Below are 16426 nucleotides of genomic sequence, written 5' to 3' on the forward strand. Positions count from 1 at the left end.
GGTGACGTGCCCCCCTCAGCAAGCTGCTAACGCCATCACCAACCACCAATAGGAGAGGGGGGGTCTCCCTTTAAAACAAGGCCCAGAGGACCGGGACCGGGAGAGAGCGCCCACCCACGTGTCTGTACTGTGTATGTATGTTGTTTGTGTGCGTGCGTGAGTGTTTGGTCTTCTCTTGAGGTGCAGTCAAACCTAATATGCAATTTAGATCCCATTCCTCCATCTCCTAGTAGTGCTTAATAATAACGTAGAGGCGGCGGATTGCTCTACAAGGTCACTCAGATGAAGTGTGGCATCCCAAAAAAACAGAAAAACACTAGCAATCTGGCCAGCTCCAAAAACCATTTAACCCTTTAAAAACCATGTCGACATAATGATATAACCGACGTCTAAAGAGCATGGTAATTTCTGTATCCTCTTCATATCACCCAATATAAAAGTCATATCATGTTTAATAATAAGTTGTGGTGACCTTGTAGAGGAACATACAGCCTTCCCAAAAGAGTGATCAAAGAGTTTCTTTGTTTGTTTTTTGAATTTAGTTTTTTCTTCCTTTTTTTTCTCAATTGTCTGTTAGCCTAGATTTTTATGAAGGAACCACACAAGGGAAAAAAAATCAAAATTTTTGCTTCAGAGTGCAATGCTTGTGTACTACAGTACAAGCCGAAAAGAAACGAAAAACTTTTTTTGGAAAAAGGGTCACAAAGATGTTAATTCCATAGTGTACTTTAAATGTACGGCCTAGAATTGTTTGGCATTTTTACGATTGATTTGGTAACGCTGCTGAATACATAGGCATGGTCTCCTTCCAAAGGAGGGCCGTGCCCGGGAGGGGTCGGCGTGGTAACATCGATTTGTTCTCAAATGCCGACTCCGTGTTTTAAAGATGCTAAATATAAGTGTTTGTTAAGCTAGAATGTTTCGAAGCATATAACTTATGACCAAAGTTGATCAACACTATTATGGCTATAAATTATTTATTTGAGATGAACTGTACTGTATAGAGAAAGACAATAGATCTTGATATACCTCGTCAACTCGTTTAGCAGCTGCTTCATCTTCACCCAGGGTCCGTAGGCCTAAAGTTCTCTTTTAGTAGAACTACTGTAGGATAATAGTGACTGACAGAGGCCTTGTTTATTTCTAGATGAAGGCTTTACTAGTAATATCTGCCAACAACACCTCATCAAAGCATCATATATCTGAGCACATAAATGAACAAGCCATTTCAATTTATTTCCCATCTCTTTAACAGTGTTTTTTTTCTTTTCTTCCAGAAGTTAAATGGCCTAATTATCAAAAATAGAACGATAGTTTTTGGTTTTTAGGCTCTCGTGACATCATTATTATTATTATTTTTCTTTTTTGTATTTTTGTGAAATTGAACTGGCCATCATTATTGTGATTTCAACGAGCTCCCTCACTAATGGGGTATTTCCTTGGAGTTGGTGATCTAGTCTTAAACATCTGACGATAGCTCATATCTCAACATCTCAGTAGTCAGCTCTGATCAATTTGAACAGATGAAAAAAATTTTCTGCTATTTTTATTGGGCAGTTTTCAAGCAATATTTTCTTTTGGCCTTTTTTTCCGTTTAACGTTATTGAATAGACAATCACTGTCACAAGGGCTTTTGTTTCCCTGGAATGTGTTGATTTTTTTTTCTTCTTTTTTTTTCGTTTTTACTATTTCATGAAGAAGAAAACTTACCTAAAGACTAAACGAATGGCTCTGTGTGTGCCGGGCATTTTACTGTCAGTGTCAACACAAATGCACTGGATTGCCTTTATGGCATCTCATGAAATGCCTTTTGACCCATGCCTTCCGTAACACATTGTTTCAGTTGGATTGCTTAATGGCAGTAGTTATGATGAGCCCTGACCCATTTCGATAGCAACAACATTGAACCACAAGTTGCACCATTGTATCCAGTGGGAGAAATACATTTGCCCGGCATATATTTTCTATGTCCTGGCATTATCAATGACTTATAGGGACTTGACATCCCTCATATAAAAAAAAAAGCAAATAGGGCTAAGGAGAGGGATCTTTGCTTCGGCCAATACCTGTTGTTTAGATTTCAGGAATAGCAGAAATCCAAATATGTGCTTTTTTTTCCAGTGTTTCATTTTTGTTGTCTCCTCATCCCATTTCTGGTACTAAGCATACTAAAGAAGATTGTATCGGACCACTAGAGCTGTTTGTGACTTTTAGATGTTATATCTATCTATGCTATTTTGTTGTATTTTTTTTTCTTTCTTTATGTTTTTTAGACCATCTGCTGGTGGTTAAATAACACTGAGTCAGATTGTTTTCATCGGAGTGATAACTTCATATCCGCTGGTAATGAAGTGGCACAAATTGCACACATTAGTTGACCGGGTGAGAGATGAGGACCTAGATGTCGTAAAATATACCCATGCAAAAAGTTTTTTCTTCTTTTCTTTTTACCCCCTCCACGTCAGTGTTTTTTATTTTATTTTTATTTTTGAGTCCATTTAAGTGATTTCTCAGTAATCGTCATAGATTCGTAGTTGGCATTTGGATAACTGATTTAGATTAAATGGAATTAATTGGTGAGCCCAATCTTGGTTCTCTTGATCAATTTATACTTTCCAGGAGAACAGTTATACTATTACTAATATTAGAGATAAGTACATCATTGTTTTTGTTGTAACCTCAGGATCTGCGCTGAAGCAGCAGGCAGAATTTATTAATCCAATCAGATCTCAGCAGGATAATTATGTCTACCTTTTTTCTTTCTTTTTACAATGGGATTTTCCATAATTTAATTACTTTCTAACCCTAAATCCCACAGCACTTAAATTAGATAGTCAAGCACGCACTTTAGTACATTCAGGTTCAAAGTGTGCAAAGTAGAGCAGATGTATAATGTATGTACTTATGTTTACATGCATGGGTGTCGCTGCTGAATACAGGAAAGGAAGGGTTGCAAAAGTAAACAAAATTGTACTTTAATAACAATGCATTAATCAAAAAAAAAATTGAAAAAAAAGGGTCTCTAAGGACTTAGGGATAGTGTACACTGCCCACTGACTTTTTTTGTGTGTGTGATCTATTTCTGGGCGACCGCCCCAAAAAAAAAAAGCGACAAGGTTGCATTACCAAGCCTACTGTTAATAATACAGACTCTGGCCTGAGTCACTCACAGTCAGTCCAGTGATTCAACAAGTGACACCTCAGGCAGGCTCCGCTAAACACTCTGCATAACTCTCTCTGCCAGCTGTAGGTGCTGTCTGTATTTGGGCAGGGATTTCTTTTTTCTTTCTTGTGATGTCCTCATCTGACCAGTAAACGGAGCCATTGCCCCTGCAACTAATACAAGTTGCAACCATAGATAGTAAATAATAGGTTGCAACTGAATCCTTTTGTTATACCACAGTATTCTTATACATGCTTTTTTTTTTTTTTTTTTTTGAGAGTGAGTGCGCGCTTGTATGTGTGTGTGTGTGTACCAGTGATAACCGAGCGATTGTGCATGGAGCTAGATCACAATTTTTTGATAAAGTTGAACAAGTGGAGCATAATACAATATATCTGGTGTCAGAAACGGAAAGCAATGAAAGGTCCAATTGTAGCAATAGAGTGTGTGTGTAGTAGTTGTAGTGTGCAGCACAAATATTGCACTGCCATCCATTTAGGCCAATTCAGTAAATCATAGCATAAATGCCAATGGAAGATTTAAGAAAAAAAAATGCGGGTTGGATGTTATAAGTCTTTGCCAAAATGTTTCGAGAGAGGAAAAGCTCTTCTTAGTAAAGCAGCGGCCGCGAATTTATGCATAATATGTTGAAGCAGTTTACAGTCTGACCATCAAATCTGAGCCATGCATTTTACTGACTGAAATGAATGTAGAGTCAGTTTAGAGCAGGACAATTAGCTTTCTCCCGACTTTAAACTGTTGCTCTTCATTTGTCTTGCGTAGATATGACAATAATACAGGTAGCATGTAATAACCAACTCTCTACATATTCTACGGTATGTGTAGTAGTCTTCCTGCATCTGGTCTGGATAGGGTTCATTTTTTCTTCTTGGCATTAGTGTTGGAGTATAGGCCTGCTGTTATATATCACTCTTCTTTCTCTATACATATATATAAATATATGTGCGTGTGTGTGTGTGTGTGGAGTGTAGCCTACAAGGTGAACAAAAGGACAAGAGTTCAGATGAATTTTAACATTGACTTTCATCCATCTCATTGAGATTGCCTTACAGTACAGTACAACAGGAGGGACAAAAAGGTCTACAGTAGATATGATCACACATACTCGCAAATAGCCTATATTTGACCGAAATGCACCTAAGCTACACCCATTTAGTGCCATAGAAAACCTTTATTTGCCTTTAGACATAAATCATACTTACCTGGTCAGTAACTTATTCAGACGTAGGCAGGATTATTAACATTTTGTGTTTGGAGCTGCATGTCTTTTCACCAATTATATTAGTCCAAGAACAACTATACTATATACATATTTGCATGGGATATAAGTACTGAAATGCAAGTATTTTGTTAACATTTAGTGACGGTAGAAGTCTATTGTATTATTGGACTCTTTTTTTTTGTTGTTGGAAGAATATAGTTAATCCCTTTTTGTATTGGCAAAGCAATCCCTAGGTTGTTAGTTTGTTTATCGGTGGTTTCTAAGGTTCGTAACCAGGAAGAAAAACAACCTTTTTTTGATGTCCACAAAGGAAAATAAACACATGGTATATACGGCATGGAATTGATTTGCCTCAACGGATGACTCGGTTCTTACTTGAAGTAAAAATGGCAAATTTTCAATTCAACTCTCTGATCCACTGTTGAGCCTTTTTGCCTTAAAAGCTGAAAAAGGAAAAGATAACCTGGCAGTACCTGAGGAGCTGCATCACCTGAAAAATTAAGCTGCTTGGTTCGGATTGCTTAAAAAAGTAGTGGGGGGGGGGGATATTCTTGGGATAATTTTGGTCTTACAGACATCTTTTGGGTGTCGAGAAGCACACGAGACAGTCGAGGTAGCACTTAGCTGGAGGTTGCCACGGTGCAGAGATTGTTCTGAGAGGTTAGGATATCGCCATATTTGCCACTGTGAATGAATGAATTCAGAATTCACTCAAATAACAATCAACTTTGGCTTCTTTGTCATCAGGAGCCAAATGACACTTTTGGGGATATACTATATATATTAAAAAAAGAAGTGGTGTACCTCAAAAAAATTAATATTGTTGGAAAGGAAAAATGTTCATGAAAAAATGCTTGTACAGCTATGCTAACAAAGAGTTAAAAATATTGTGTGATCGATCTTTTCGTGTGTAGTGTAAATTCTGCTTAAACCAGCCTGAATCAGAGATGTGTCTATGCGGACGTGTTAGATTAGTGTCGGCACATGCCTCTTGTTTCCTACCTGACGAAGTGGGCAGCCGACTGCACCTTTGTACTTTTTATTGGACCTGCAGTTTTACCTCATCAGTGATATTTTGTGTGACGACGCTGACATTGATCCTCTGTGATTTCTTCTACATTTTTCCCCCTAATGCCAGTCGTTTAGATTGCTCTCTTATAGTGTGTGTGAGTGACTTTTCAATATATGCATGTCGATAACCTAAACATGCACAAGTCAGTTTTTTCTTTTTCTCAGAACAGAAAAAGCATAGTTACCCTTTTTCAACATGTTTCTCTTCATAACAAACAGATGAATCTGTTTTCTGGTGCAGGTCATGTAGGGGGTGAAAGGGTACGGTCTAGTTTAAGGTGGAAAATGAAGGTAGCTATAAAACTTTACCTCCTGTAACTCCAAAACGATACGATTTTAACTGTATGACTAATGCTAGTTTGACCGCCTTCCCTGCCTGCCTCAACACTTGGTTATTAAGTCCCCCTCCACCAATAGGACCTGTGTAATATCGAGCACAGTGGTGGAATGGTGCCTTTTATTTGTTACTACCGAAAGGTACGGTCTTCCATTTGTATTTCCCCTGAAGCCTTATAATGGGAAAAAAGGAATTACACTGAACATACACGATTACAGAAGATAGGCTCATGTTTATTTCAACCCTGTGTAATCTGAGTTGTTTGAAGAAGAAAAAAACAAACACTCCACCTGTATTGGTCCGGAGTTCACGTCACGATGCATTTTTTTATTTATTTTTCCAAGTGACTGAGTTGCTATACCTTTGGGTGGCAAAACAGATTGCACATTACCGATGCGATTTTGGGCACATCAAACATTGAATGGATGGGAATCAATAGTACGAAAGCACAAATCCAAAGAAGGCACCTCAGGGCTCAGTCGGCTCCCCTAACACCAAGGAGCTAACCGGCCCGTAGACCAAATTTAGGCAAAGATGAGAGGGGGCGAAAAATACATTGACTCCTCTGATTGGTCAGTAACACTTTAACTGTAGAATAGACCCATCGTCTGGAATTCCAGAGCAGCTTCTGATCGTCATCTTTCAACTCTCTTCACAATACGTGAAACTATGCGGTACCCACGCTCAAGATCAAGTATAGGCAAGCTGTTTGTGACTGTTGCAAATTGATTGTAGAGATTGTTTTGTGTTATTTAGGCTAGACTGACTACAAGTAGAGGGTTGCAGTAGTAGCTGTGTGCAGTGTTAAATAACGGTGTGATCCTACTATAGAAGTGACGTAACATTTTGTTGTCTTTCCGCGCGACATTAAGGCATGAATCACCTTCTCTCAAGCTGACCTCGTTCGAAATAGACAAAAGATTTTTAAAAAGTGCAATAACCTTTTGTTTATCATTGCTTCCTCGGTTGGGAATAAAATATATATATTATTTAATATGCCCTTTTCTGTTAACACCAAAAGTCACCCATCTGTAGCAAATGAAGGATTTCCTCTTGTTTGTGTTTACAGAGGTGGCGTTTGATAGTGTTTGTTATTACATTCTTAAAAACTGTGATCAATGTCCAACTTTTGAAAAGCTGCCTGCTCAGAGAAAGGACTGTGCACAAGTTGACTGATAGATTTGAGTAGGTGCATTATAATGATTATTATTGCTATTATTATTTTTCCTTCTTATGGATGGACTTTGATGGTATTGTAGTTTGGACTTCTGGTTGACAGCCGGGTAGACGTGTCCATTTGCATGTGTAGATGTGTATATGCATCCTCTCTTCCTCCTTGAATGAAATGTTTTTCTCTCAAAAATATTTAGACCTGCTGTCGGTGGTGTGTGCGGATAAAAGGAATTATGAAATGCCTTATATTTGTTTTCAATGTGTAAGCATTAATAAGGGTTCTTGCGTGTCCCTCCCTTTTCAGCGTGTAGCTTAAAAAGCTTGTACAGTTCAGAAACTCACGAGATTTATATCTACTGTATAGCCTGTGTGCGTGTTTATTTACCGAATTTGTTACATGGAGGTCCTGTGATTGTGCTTTTAGAGAAACATTCCCCTTGAAAGTGCCGTTTGTTTTCACCAGCAGAGGATGTGTCTTGGGGGGAGGGGTGGGGTTAGAGGGGTGGGGTTTGGGGAAATGTATTTACCCGAAGGAAAACAAACACTTTCCGGTGTTTACCGTTGAACTGAATGACAGAAAGTAGTCGAACAGGTGAAATAAGGCAGCGATCTTCTGGTGGAGCACCTTATCCACTTGCTCCTTCTGTGAGTCGGGGGTAGTCTCACACCAAGCTTGATTACTCTAAAGCAGAGCCATATCAGAGAATTTGCCCATTAGGAGCCCCCTTTGAATGTGCTATTAGGAATAGCCTACTGTAGGAAAGGATGTATATTGCATGTTCTGTGACATTTTTAGTAGTGGTAGTTTCCCTTTTCATGTTTATATTTTTATTTTATATTTAGTCCGCTTCACTGTAGACGTTGCCACCTCATTGCAACTCACAAGCTATTAACAATCCTCTCACAACTGGACTTAAAGCAGGCGCTGAACTGCTGCTCATGCAGCCTTAAATCATGGCAAATTTAAATATAAAAGAAAAAAGTCATGCTAGATAATGGGTTGCCTGTTGACTTTGAGTGGCTTATCTGGGGAAGAATACACAGAAGCCTTTGTCACTAGGAAAAGGACTTTGAATCACGGCATGTGATGAGTTACAATCAAATAGTTTCACAGTGCACCTTCACTAAAAATATGTTTGAAAAAAAAAAGTTGGCTCGTCCACCCAACATTCCAAAGTCTATTACATTTTCCACAGTCCTCCTGTCCCTTGCCGATTGAGGAGATCTTATTTTCTTGCTTTGCTCGTGAATGAAGTGGACATGACGTATGTCAATGACAGGGTTCCCTATTTAGCCTAACGCTGATTACCTCATTTACAAATCTGCAAATATAATATTCTACCGTGTGTGTGTACAAAGGAGTCAATGCCATCACCAGCAGTGTGGTCCCCCAGACCTGTGATGACAAACAGGACCAATGATGTTACTATGTTGAGATTAGCCAAATTTTAGAACACGATCAGTCTGGAAATATAGGGTTAAGACACGATTCAAACTTTTTGTAAGGCAGAATGGACCTCCTAAAGCTTTTTCCCTTTTGTTCAGTTAGTAAATCACCAAAGCTGCTATGCCAGTCTGCATGTGGAGCCATCAGGAAAAAGTGGCAGATACAAGTTTGAGATTTTCTGTGGGTTCTTAACAACAATATTGCACATTATTTCACAAAATAAAGGTGAAAATCTAACGTTACGGTTACACGGCGCTCCTTAAACGCTGACTGGGAATAGCAGCTGTCGACTTACGGCTCCAAGCCTGGCTTCTCACACCATTTATTTCAACGAACGATCATGTGTTAGCATCACTTTGCTGTTTTTCAGTAGCATTTTCTCCTACCTCCTTGTTTTGCAGCCTTGAGTATTGTTTCTCTGCATCTGTTCTGACTAGAGAGAAAAAAAAAAGTCTATTTCACAGTACGGGAATACAGATTTATCATAAAGCAATGGTAGTCATACATAGCAAGGTGTGCTTGGTTGTGCTCTATGTGTATATGTCTATTTGACGTTGAAAAAAAAACTATTTATGAGAAGCATTTATACGACAAAATACCACTGGAATGTGAAGCCAGTCAATGTTATGATGCAGATTATGATGATAGTCTATCCCCTTTAACATTCAGTGGCGAATGGTCAGAGGATACATCTTTTTTATTTTATTTTTTTTCTGAAGATTAATAACCACACATTGGCTTATTTTTTTCAAACACCATCTATTTTTTTGGTTTGCTCTTATGCGTTTACTTCCCTGTCGAGCCCTATAGTGTACAATTACTTCAACGTTTACAGCTTCATTCTGGGTCTGCCATTGTAACAATACCACAGGTTGTCACAAGGAAAATGGTATAATGGTGGATTTGTAAGTCCCTCGATCCGTTTGCCTTCAGATCCGTATGTTCACTCAGAACCAGATTCTGCTCCACAGGTGTCCGTTTAATGTCCCTGAACATTTCACATTCAGTTTGACTACCAAGGGGTCTAGGACAAGGTGAAAGGTTTGAGGTTTTCTGACCAGTCCCATACTCCTCTCCTCTCCCCACACACACACACACACACACATCCAAATACACACCCATTGCCTAATTACTCCAGGACAGGACCGGCCCCCACTCCCCTGTTCACCCACTCGCACTGTCTCACCTAAACCTCAAGCCATTCATTTTTCTGTTTTTGTTTTTACGACAATGCAATCCTGAAAGCACTTTGCCTTGTTATTCCTCTGTGTGAACACGTGAATGATAATTTGTTACAAAAAAATGTTAAATACGTAAAAGATCATTCACTGTTTTGGAAAAACCTGCATCTGTCTTTCTGACGTTAAAAGAATAATTTAAAAAAAAACTATTTAGTGACATTAAAAACCTGAATCTATTTTATAAAATGTTTGCTGCAGCCAATTGGTCTTGTCATTCAGTATTGTGGCTTAGGGTTGTTTGTGTTCAATAAAGTGCTATTGCTAAATAATTTCCTGAGTCTGGAGTTATTTCTTAACAACGAATGAATGCTTGTTTCATGTTACATTGGTATCACATTCACAAGTTTTATCCTGAATGATTACGTCCCAGCACGTCTCCACTCGTCATTTCAAATGTCAAAAAGGATCTTGTTTCATGTCTGAGCTGTTTATCTCGACTCCAATAAGGAACTGATAGAGATAATAATTGATAGGATTTATATAGCGCTTTTTTTTGGAGGTCACTCAAAAGACGCTTGAAGAGATTGGGAAACGATGAAAAGATTGGAGCATTGTTAAACCTAATGTAGTGGTCCAATTTGGGATTTTCAAAACACTAGTTGCAACAAAAAGACAATGACTTAAAAGAAAGAAAAATACTAATCCACTACTAACTGTATGTTAACAAGGCTAACACATCACTGCCTGGGGCTGGATTTAAGTTTCAACAAGAAGCCACATGGTTCGTTAAGAGAGCCCATTCAGTGTGATGATGACAATGGTTTAGGCGTTGTTTGAACATGCAGTCAGACTGGTAGAGAGTGAGTAGTGAGATTTCTCATGTTTGAGTGTCTCTGTCTCCCTACTCAGACACACAGACTGCACCCTAGCTGCAGTTCATTTCCTACATATTTACCTTATGATGGACAAAGCATGGCTGGGAAAGAGGTAGGCTATGTCATAATCGTATATTGTAAATGAAATACATAATTGATTTCCAACTTGTATTAAGTTACCTACTGATTTTCATGGGTTTATATAATAATATTCATGCCAGTTTGTCCAACATATGACTTGGCATTTAGAAATGTTATAATTGTAGTTTATTTATTATTTATTTTCCAATATATTCATGAACAACACAAACTGATATTTCACTGGTAATGACATTTCTATGGAATGTGTTTATCACAAAATATTGCCTTATTTGAGAAATGGTATCGGTTACCCAAAATAGTATAGTACAGATTTTAAGGACCAATCAAAAATTCCCAGTGTTGCGTCATGACGTCACCGGCCGCCTGCGTAGCGACGACGCAGAAGTGTAGGATGTAGCACAGGACGTGGCTAGCGAGCTACTAGTTACAGTAGGACGTCGGAAAATACACAAACGTCGTGATAGGGATCTGTTTTGCTACATGGTTAAGTGAGTATATGAGTCGGTTACGATTTTTTCGCCTAACGTTGCTGATTGTAAACAGACATTTGTCGGCGCAGTTTGCCCAGACTGAGGTCTGTCTGGTTAGCTCGATGGCTAACATCCAGAGGAAACCGACCAGTGCTATCTAGTTAGCAACAAGCGTAAGCAGCATTTAATTTATGACGAGCAAACCGGTGCTGACATCTGGACGCAAGCAATGGGTTTTTTATTTCAAGATGGCAACAGTTGAGCCCAATGTGAACCCAAAGGCATCGCTTTGTTAACCGCGAAATAACAACATACACGTAATCGGCGTTAGCACGGTGGGTTAGCTTTGCTTGTAAGGCATGCTGAGTCCGATAAGAGGAAAAAAAATGGATATGTGAATCTCCTCCACACTGGTATGTGCTGCTTCACTAAAAATTAGGTCAGACAGACACCCAGTCAGCTGCGACAACAAAGATGCTCTGCTTTGCCTGCTGTAGGCACATCGCTAGGATACTGTTGGTAAAAACCCGCACTGATTTCTGGATCAAAGAAGTCGCTATAGGCACTCCGATGTGTATGAATATGGCTGTGTTCTGAAACATCGTGAGTCATTGTGCCCTCACAGCTTTTATTGATTTCATAATAAGATAATAACATCTTTATTTAACAGCACTATTCTAGTAAAGAAATAATAATATATTTTGTCTGATCATGTTGAGGGAGCCTTTAAATCACACGGCCATTTAAATGTCTGTAGATAAACTGAATCTATTGATCTATTGAGTTCATAAACGCAAATAAACAGTGTGAATAATAGTTTATTTATTTTGCAGGGAGTGTCTGTGTCTCTGTTGGCAGACAGAGTATTTCTGCCAGAGGTGACGTACAGTCTTTACACCAAGAGCTGAATGGCAGCATTTGGGACCATTTGTGAGTGAGGTAGGCAGGCAGAGCAATTGTTGGATATATGTCAGTGAGATATCTATAGTCATATCTCGATGCTGTTAAATTGTCTGAAATCCTCTAATGTGCTCGGTTGTGTGTCACTCAGGAGGTTGTCAGTCCCAGTGATGTACCATGGGGTACGACGTAACGAGGTTCGTAGGGGAGGTGGATGAAGACCTGCTGTGTCCTATATGTAGTGGAGTGCTCGAGGAACCAGTGCAGGCAAGTAATCCCACCTGTCTGAAAGTGGACCAGCTTTTTGACTATATCAGCATTTTTCAAAAGTTAAATAATTGTTTCATTGTGCTCTGTGTTCCCATTTCTTATTCCAGGCTCCACACTGCGAGCATGCCTTCTGCAACGCCTGTATAACGCAGTGGTTCGCGCAGCAGCAGATCTGTCCGGTGGATCGTACGGTGGTGACGCTCGCTCACCTCCGGCCCGTGCCCCGCATCATGCGCAACATGCTCTCCAAGCTGCAGATCAACTGTGACAACGCGGGCTTCGGTTGCACGGCCACGCTGCGCCTGGACCAGCTGCAGTCGCACCTCAAGGACTGCGAGCACAACCCCAAACGGCCCGTCAGCTGCGTGGAGGGATGCGGGTGAGTCACTGAATTCTAATTGGCTGAAAAAATCTACATTGGGTTTGAACTGTTGGTCAGCAGCATTGATTATGGATTTCTTGTCATCCTGTAGAAGCAGTGCCACAGTAAATAGCTTCAAGTCTTAAGTGACAGATGTAGCTACACTAATAAAAGCAAAATAATTGCTTTAAGCAAATTAATTATAATCGTCAATATTAAAGGAGCACTATGTAACTATGGGTGTGTCAGCGAAGTGAACATTTTCTTTGGTATATTGTCATAACTGAATAAACAAACTTTCCTCACTGGGAAAATTGGATCCCCGGGAACACTGTTGGAAGTTAGAAAGTTTGCCGAAAGGTTACCGTTTCACTGATGATTACAGCAGAAGGGCCCACAGTTTTAGTTTATAAAAATATTCTAGTCTTACGTTTGGTTCCAGGTGCTCAAATATTGTGAATATATGATTTGCAAAAATGAATGACCTGTCCTCTGATTGCTTTTGCTTTAAATCCTGGTTTTTCTTTCCAGTTATTGTATCTCCTCCTCTCTCTTAGGCTTGAGATGCCCAAAGACGAGCTGCCCAACCATAACTGCATCAAACACCTACGGAGCGTCGTGCAGCTGCAACAGACTAAGATTTCAGATCTGGAGAAAACTGTCTGCGAGCATAAACACCAGTTAGGGGAACAAGTAAGAACATCTTGCTGCTCATTGATGTGTTAGTCATTAGAAAAAACTTTGAGAGCCTAGTCCCAAAAAATGGTGGAAACAAACGTCTGTGGAACAAGTTTAAAAATAGCCAAGAACATATATCTTTTCCATAACTGTCACCTTATATTGACAGTTTTCTACCGGATAGTAACTTTATTTTACTGTCGTTCAGTTAATGAAATATTTTTTTCTATCTGGTTTGGTAATTTGCTGAAAACCTTTAAATTAAGATTATAACTTGTTTTTATTTGTATGCTTGATCGGGTCCTTTGGATTACTTTAGTGTGAACTGCCTTTGTGGTACAGGATGTATGTCTCCTCTGTTTGATACTGTGTCTGTGTAGCACATATCTTAAGATAGATATTGAGTAGGTTTGGTGCTGTAGAATATCCTCATATGTGTGCAGTATTGGAAGGCAGCCACCAGACTGGTTAATATATTCATGTTTAGCTCCAGGAGATTTTGGGGAATTAGTCTTTGAAGATTATTCTATTAATTTCCAGAAACGGGACATTCAGCTGCTAAAAGCGTACATGAGAGCCATCCGCAGCGCTAACCCCAACCTGCAAAACCTGGAGGAGAGCATCGAGTACAATGAGATTTTAGAGTAAGTGAAGTTTCTATTAAAAAAAAACCCTTATTGTCTTATCACATAGGGACATACAATTCCCTTCAATTTAGAACATAAGACTCACATAAAATCCTACACACACTTCCATTAAACAGCAAAAGCCTGTGTGTAAAGCAAAGCTTCATTAAAAAAGTGTTGTCTATTTGACCTTGTTCAAAGTGCAAATTGCATTGGGAATAAAAGAGTTCTTGTACGTTTTCTTTTTTTAACCAGAGATACTCTCATGTGGTTTCCTGCTTGTTATTATAATATCAACATTGTCAGTCGGCTGTAAGCTTTGTCCCTAAATTCCCTATGGTTTCCTCTTTGCCTGACGTTCAGGTGGGTGAATTCCATGCAGCCTGCCCGAGTGACGCGCTGGGGCGGCATGATCTCCACCCCGGACGCCGTTCTGCAGGCCGTCATCAAGCGCTCCCTCATAGACAGCGGCTGCCCTCTGTCCATAGTGAACGACCTCATCGAGAACGCCCACGAACGCAACTGGCCCCAGGGGCTCGCCACGCTGGAGACGCGGCAGATGAACCGGCGATACTACGAGAACTATGTGGCCAAGCGCATCCCCGGCAAACAGGCGGTGGTGGTGATGGCCTGTGAGAACCAACACATGGGCGAGGATATGATCCTGGAGCCCGGCCTGGTCATGATCTTTGCGCACGGAGTGGAGGAGATCTTATAACTGTAAACAGCTTTGATTCCAGAGACTATTTGGGAGACATTTTGGCTTGGGGGACGATTTTTTTTTGCCGTGACGAGTAAGGTTTTGTCCCCCCCCCCCCTCCCTCGCTGGAGAGAAACCATCTGAATAAATCCAGCTTATTTAAAAAAATCTAAATCTTTTAAAGAGGTTCTCACTCCTAAGCTTGATATACCTATGCCTTAAAATAAGGACAAATATATTATGAACCTGTTTAAAAATGGAAACTTAATCTGACTGATATCCAAGATAGAAGACGAGATGGTATGTTTACAAGGTTTATATTTGGTGCATTATATGATCTGATTGTTCCGCTCCATTGGTCTAATGTAGTAAAAAAAAAGAAAGAAAAAAATAGCTTGAACCCTTGTTTAAATGTCCGCTGTTGTATAAATGCTTGTAAATACAAATACTATATTGAATTCTAAATGTCATTCTCTTTTTCCTCTCACTGTAATTAGATTGTGATTTTTTTTTTTTGCTTTGTTTATCTCCGTTTCATCAGCCTTGTGTTAATGTTTGCAGGAACGTGGACTCTGAAGATATTTGGCGTGCTTGCTTTAGTATTTAGTTTCCTGTGAATATTTTTGCAAAGACGTGTTCATTTCTCAGTTTAGATTGTCTAAACCTTCTGTGCCATTTTCTTTTTATTTATTTTGATGATGCCTTTTGACACAAACATGCTTGAAGATGTTACCATTTGACGTATGGAAATTTGCCTCTTTCGGTGCATTTGAAGTTCAGTGCAGGAAGAAAATTGATTTTGTGTTTTTCTTTGTTGCCTCAGTTGTGTGTGTGTGTGTATATACAGTATATATACATATATATAGTCTATGTTGGGTCCAGTTGAAGTTTTGAATTTTAACATTTTTGGATTTGACTATATATACTGAATTTTATTTGACAAATCATAATGGTTCACAATGTCTTTTTCTGATTGCAAAACAGACTTTAATCTCCTCATTCTTCACCATTAGCAAACATCTGTTCACTGACATGTCACTAATGACCATAGCTTTGAGATTGTACAAATAATTGAAAATTCATTTATGGCTTTGAGAGGTGAGGTGTTTCACTACTTATTGCTGTAGTAAGACTAACGACTGAAGCCTTCAGTATAAGAGCCCACACACGAGCAGTAAACGGATTCGTTTGAATTGTGCCCTTTATTATTTGCCCTGTCAATGTTTTTTGTTTGTTTTGTGTCTGTTATGTACTGTGTTGTACAGACAAGAAAGTAATAAAAAATGTCAAACTTCATTTCAAAGAAATTTATTTTTTCCCCAAATTATTTTATATTAAGACGTCTTAATTAGGAGGAAATGCAGTTCCTTAGTTTACCACAGCATGTCATCAGAGATCTTCAGGGTGGCGGGTGTATTTCTTGATAGCATATCAGCTGAGTACATTATGTATTATACATTTATAATGTCACAAACTATTTTAAAGGTGGAGTCAGTGATTCTGGAGAATACTTTTTGGAAAAATCTCACAATCTGCTACCTGTCCCTACTGTGTGTACGCTGAATCTGGTGTTAATTCACAGCCTAGGCTCTGTAAACTGGTATGTAAACAAAGGAAGCCCACCATAGCTTGCAACATGCCCTTTTACAGAGCCTATGCTGTGTATAAACACTTGATAATTATTTGTGTCAGCGCACACACAGTATGTACAGGTATTGGGTTGTGAGGAAATATTCACTGATTTTGACAACAGCAAAAATTGACAAGCATTCTCCAGAATTGCTGACTCCACCTTTAAGGTACTCAGGGCAGTGACTATGGAGTGGGGG

At 39.3% G+C, this 16426-nt stretch overlaps 1 protein-coding gene across 4 annotated transcripts; it reads left to right on the forward strand.

The window, feature by feature from the left end:
* The first annotated feature begins 10954 nt into the window (after positions 1–10954).
* Positions 10955–15893, forward strand: rnf41 (ring finger protein 41). Of its 4 annotated transcripts, none has more exons than XM_080030534.1 (7): positions 10955–11080; positions 11896–12001; positions 12114–12229; positions 12340–12611; positions 13151–13286; positions 13812–13915; positions 14261–15893. In XM_080030534.1, the coding sequence occupies exons 3-7, from the start codon at positions 12140–12142 to the stop codon at positions 14613–14615; spliced, it is 957 nt and encodes a 318-aa protein (XP_079886660.1). In that variant the 5' UTR covers positions 10955–11080; positions 11896–12001; positions 12114–12139; the 3' UTR covers positions 14616–15893. The 4 variants fall into 4 exon arrangements, with proteins under 4 accessions (XP_079886660.1, XP_079886662.1, XP_079886663.1 ...); XM_080030536.1 differs by having other exon boundaries at positions 11896–11992; XM_080030535.1 differs by lacking the exon at positions 10955–11080 and adding an exon at positions 11087–11475.
* Positions 15894–16426: the final 533 nt, after the last annotated feature.

This window comes from Ammodytes marinus, assembly GCF_949987685.1.
Source record: "Ammodytes marinus genome assembly, chromosome: 7".
NCBI lineage: Eukaryota > Metazoa > Chordata > Actinopteri > Uranoscopiformes > Ammodytidae > Ammodytes > Ammodytes marinus.